Source organism: Ailuropoda melanoleuca, chromosome 9 (assembly GCF_002007445.2).
Source record: "Ailuropoda melanoleuca isolate Jingjing chromosome 9, ASM200744v2, whole genome shotgun sequence".
In the NCBI taxonomy this organism is placed as follows: domain Eukaryota; kingdom Metazoa; phylum Chordata; class Mammalia; order Carnivora; family Ursidae; genus Ailuropoda; species Ailuropoda melanoleuca.
Window position 1 is genome coordinate 102,141,821 of NC_048226.1, and position 5,058 is coordinate 102,146,878.

Consider the following 5,058-nt stretch of genomic DNA (forward strand, 5'->3'; position numbering starts at 1 on the left):
TGGGGGTGAGGGGGCACACGAGCTGGGGGTCTGGGGGCCTAGAGGAGTCAGATGTGGGGCTGAGTAGGTGGGAGACCTGCAGCTGGGTTTGTGCGGGGGGGGGGTTCACCCTGCATCTGTGGGGCTTAGCGCTCACTCAGTAGGGACCCTGGAAGGGCGCAGGTTTGGCGGTAAAATGGCAGGTCCCCCACTGGGGTGCCCAGAGGAGGTCAGCGTCTAGAGGCTGGAGATGAGAGGGGGCCCGGAGCTTCCGAGGGGATGGCGAGTGGCCGTTTGCTGGGAGAGTGTGTGCTCCTGGGGCAGCTGTGGGTGTTCGAGGGCTGGGCAAAGGTGTGGCAGGGTGCCCGTCCACCTGGCCAGCAAGGAGAGGGCCCTGCGGTCACCGCAGGCTTCCGGGGACGGGCTCTGAGTGGGGCGCAGGTGGGCAGCTGGGCCTGGCAGCTGTGTGCTCTCCACGGGCCAGTGAGGCTGCAGTGACTGGTAGGAGCGGGGCGGGCGGTGGGCCAGCGGGAGTCCGGGTCAGGGGTCATGCGGTCCCGTGCCCCTGCAGCCGAACAGAAGTGGGGCAGTGAGGCATAAGGGGCCCGGCTCCCCAGGAGCGGGCTGCCCTGCCCCAACGCCCCATGAGGAGCTGTGGGCTCCAAGGAGCATGGGCTGGCTCCAGGGCCGACAGGGCCCCCAGCTGCTGGGGAGAGCGGTGTGCGGGTGGCGGTCATTTGTCCTGTCTGCGGGGGCACACAGAAGCACCCCATGTTCCAGCCTTGTTAGAAAAGGCAAAGCAAACCCAGCTGCCACAGCACCAGACCCCACACAGTGGACCCCCGCTGACCAGGGCAGGGGTGGCCTGCGAGGGGCCTGGGCACTGGGGACCGCAGCTTCAGGGCCGTCGGGGTGTGCCCGAGCGGGACCTGGCCGGGGCACCCCCGAGGCGGCCCTGACCCCCTCGCCTGTCCCCACAGTGCTGAACAAGGACATCGCGGCCTGCCGCACAGCCACGATCACGGGCACGCTCAAGCGGCCGTCGCTGCCCGAGGAGGAGAAGCTGAAGCTCGCCCACGCCAAGGCGCCCCCCACCAACTTCAACAGCCTGCCAGCCAACGTGTCCAAGCTGCACCTGCACGGCTCGCCCCGCTGCCCGGGTGGCCCCCTGCCCGACTTCCCCAACCACTCACTGACCCTCAAGAAGGACAGGGCATCCAAGTCCTCCTTCGCCGGTGATGGGGACATCTTCAAGAAGCTGGACTCAGAGCTGAGCCGGGCCCAGGAGAAGGCCCTGGACACCAGCTACGTCATCCTGCCAACGGCCACGGCCACGCTGCGGCCCAAGCCCCAGGAGGAGGCCAAGCACAGCATCCACATCGATCAGATGCCCCAGACCCGTCTCATCCACCTCAACACGGCCCCCCACCCCCCGCCACCCACCCTGGAGCCAGCGCCCTCCAGCCTGGGGGAGCCAGGAGAACCCGCGGCCCACCCGGGGCCCAGCTCGGCGGCTGGGACCAGGAACGAGAATGTCTCCACCTTGTCGGCGAGCTCCCTGGAGGTGAGTGCAGCCCAGGGGCCCCGGGGGCAGGGCGTGCTGTGGGCGCTGCTGGTTTGGGCTGCGGCTTAGCAAGTCCAGGCTGGGAATGCTGGGGCCTGCGTCCTGCCTCCCCGCTGCTGGAAGGAGCCCATCGACAAGCAGGGGGACGTGCTGGGGAGCTGGCTCGTGACAGGGCGCACCCTAGGACAGCCAGCCCGCTGTCCTCCTTCTGTTCTCTAGCCACGCTTCCCCTGGCCCTGCTGGGCCCTCGTGACCCGGAGCTTCTGGCCTGTGCCACAACGGGGGTCTCTCCCATTGCAGAGAGGCCCACGGAGCTGGACTTGAGCTGGCTTGAATCCAGCCCCTTCCGTGGTTGGGGTCAGGGCAGCAAGTCCCTGAAGCCTAGATTTGACCCCAAGCCCACCCAGCCTGTGCAACATGGGGCTCAGAGACCGGGTGGGGGGAGCATGGTCGAGCACCCTCAGGGAGCCCCGCCCTCCCTGGGGCCCTGCTCCCCCTTCCTGGCTCCCTGCCTCCGTGGCCCCGCAGCTGTGCCGCTGGCCTGAATCCAACTCCCCTTGTCCCCAGAATCACGTCCTGGGCAGGCTAAGCCCGATGCCCTGGCCCAGCGCTGGCACCGGCCGATAGGCGGGGATGGCCCAGGGCACGGTCTGGCTCGTCATTCGGGGACAGAGGGGGATGAAGACCTTCCTAGGTTCACCCCCACTCCAGGGTGGGGTACCAGGGCTGCTTGTGACTGTTCCTGCCCTCTGGGCCCCCACCTCCTGTCCACCCTCTTCCTGCTGAGCTCACGCTGGGCCCCCACCGTCTCAGGCCACGGGTGGCCTGCAAGGGGCCTGGGCGCTGAGAACCACAGCTTCAGGGCTGTCAGAGGCGTGTCCCCCAGGGCTTGGCCGAGACCCCAAGAGGAGGCATGGGGCCAGGGGCTCCCTGGTCTTCCCCATCCTCAGGCAAGGAGAGGCCTGGACCTGTGGCCCGGGAGGTTTTAGGGAACCGCTTGCAAATGCGCACGAACCCCTTCTCCCCACAGCGGCGGAAATCGCGGTACGCAGAGCTGGACTTCGAGGTGGGTCCTGGCGTCCCCTCCCCCACACGGCCGGGCCAGAGGGGCTCTGCGCCCCTCCAGCAGGCAGGGAGGGGCAGGGCAGCTCCCCTCCGGGCTCAGCCTCCGCCCCCCTCCCGCCCCGCAGAAAATCATGCACACGCGGAAGCGGCACCAGGACATGTTCCAGGACCTGAGCCGGAAGCTGCAGCCCGCGGAGAAGGACAAGGACGCGCTGGGCCCGGACAGCAAGGTCCGGAATGGGCGGGGCCTTGGGGCGCTGGGCGGGGTGGCGGTGCCAGGCGTGGGGGGGGGGCTGCTCCTGGAGAGCCCTTCTCCCCACCCTCCTCATTCATTCGTTTTTTCCTGCCACCTTTCCTGGAGAATGACCTCACCTGGCCCATGCTAGACCCTGGAGGGCAGGGCAACCCAACGGGCCTTCCTGGGCAGGGGGGAGGCCGTCTGGACTGGCGAACGGTCAGGCCGCCTCCCACGGAATGCCATGGCCGAGGGAGCGGTGCCGGGCAGCTGCCCCCCACCGCAGGCCATCCCTCGTGCCGACCCCACAGCGGGAGGTGCTCTGCTCCTGGGTCTCCCCCATTCCCTGCCTCTCCGCTCTCTGAGGCCCCTTCCCCTCTGTTCTGACTCTTGTCTGCATTCTTTCCCCACTCCCTGTCTGATTTTGCTCCGTGGCCTCCCTTGTGGTCCCTCCATCCATCCACCGCGCACCGGCTAGCAGCCAGAAAAGCCGCAGACGCCGAGCAAGCGGCCCTGGGAGAGCCTTCGGAAAGCCCACGGGACACCCGCGTGGGTGAAGAAGGAACTGGAGCCGCTGCCACCGTCCCCTCTGGAGCTGCGGAGCGTGGAGTGGGAGAAGTCGGGCGCCACGATCCCACTGGTGGGCCAGGACATCATCGACCTCCAGACTGAGGTTTGAGCAGGTGGGCGGCGGCCACGCACCGGGCCACGAGGAGGGACGCTGCTCTGCCCGCTCCTGCCACGGGACGGGCACAGACATGCTCTCGGGCTGCAGGCCGGGCCCGCGTCCTGGCCTCAGGGCTCTCGGACGGCGGCCAGGCGGAGGCCCGCAGTGCTGGGACCAGAGCCAGAAGGGACAGGAGGCACCGGCGGCCCGGGTGGGCACAGGGCTCCAGAGGCCGGAAGATGCCTCAGACTCTGCCCTCCTCCAGCCCAGCGCCGGTGGGCAGGCAAGCGGGCCGCCGCGGACAGTGGCCGGGCCGGATGTGGCCGGCACCCCCAGGATGCCTCCCTGAGCTGCCGCAGCACAGGGCCAGCCTGCTTGGCCCAGCTGGCCTGGCACCATTTTTTAGACACCCCTACCCCTCGGGAAGCAGCCAGCCCCCCCCCACACCTTTCCAGGGCCCGGGGCCCCTCCCCAGACCCAGGTGGAGAGCACAGCCCTCTCACCTGCGCCGACCCCAGGGGCAGGACTAGAAGCCCACTCCGGGAAGAGCAGGGGTGGGGAATCTATTTTTTCTCTCCTTTTCTTTTCTTCAATAAAAAGAATTAAAAACCCATGTCGCGTCTGTGTGGCCTCCCCCTGCGGCCCGCGGGGTGGCTTCTGCTGAGCGGCCTTGGTCTTTCCACCTGGTTCCAAAGGGCTGGGGAGGCCTGGTGGGCAATGGGGCTCCACCCCTGCACCCTGCCTGGGTATCAGGAGCCCATAATGTGTGGACCTTGGCCCCCAGGCTCGCAGTGGTGTGGCCCCCAGGGGTGCTACGAGGGAACTGATGGGGACCCTCGGATGCCGGGCTCCCCTTCTCCCCCGCCCCCCAGCCTTTTAGACCCACGGGGGCTGTTGGTGTGTGACTTCCCTGTGCCCGGAGCTGTTGCTGGGGGAGCAATTGGGGACTGGGGCAGAGGATGTGGAGGGAGGGAGGGAGCCTTGGGTGTCAGGGCCCCCCTCCTTCCAGCTCCTTCCAGCTGGCCTTGGTGTGCCCAGGATCTCCTCCAGGACCCCCGCCCTCTGCCTCACCCCTGTCCCACACACCCCAGTCTTGGCCCTGGGGCAGGCATGAGGAACACATGTGGACACGCCCAGAGCCCTGCCCTCTGCCCCCTCCCACCTTGGACCGAGGCCCACAGCTCGCCCAGTTTCTGAGCCTGAACTTGGAGATGCCCATCCCCCCCGAGCTGAAATGCCTGCCTCTCCTTTATGTTTCCAGCAGGGGGCAGCCTGAACCCGCGCAGAGAGCCCAGCTGGGCGCTGCGAGGCTGGGGGGGGCGTTGAGGCTGGGAGGAGAGGTGAGGCAGGCTCCTCCCGCAGGCTGCGTTTCCCACCGCGGGCAGCAGAGGCCGCTGGCCCAAAGAGGGGGTGCACAGGTGGGCTGTTTGCAAGCCCCCCAGCGCCCTGAGATTATGGCCCCCCAACCACAGCGTTCCAGATGAACACAACGCCAAGCCGGGTTCCCTTGGCAACTGGCCCACCACTGTTCTCGACCGCCTCGGGTCA

General features: G+C 68.2%; 1 protein-coding gene across 2 annotated transcripts; it reads left to right on the top strand.

The window, feature by feature from the left end:
• The first annotated feature begins 634 nt into the window (after nt 1-634).
• On the top strand, nt 635-4,117 carry LOC117803832 (adhesion G protein-coupled receptor B1-like). Of its 2 annotated transcripts, none has more exons than XM_034668701.1 (4): nt 635-1,543; nt 2,574-2,609; nt 2,734-2,838; nt 3,322-4,117. In XM_034668701.1, exons 1-4 carry the CDS (start codon nt 650-652, stop codon nt 3,520-3,522), a joined length of 1,236 nt encoding a protein of 411 aa, XP_034524592.1. In that variant the 5' UTR covers nt 635-649; the 3' UTR covers nt 3,523-4,117. The 2 variants fall into 2 exon arrangements, with proteins under 2 accessions (XP_034524592.1, XP_034524593.1); XM_034668702.1 differs by having other exon boundaries at nt 3,325-4,117.
• Nucleotides 4,118-5,058: the final 941 nt, after the last annotated feature.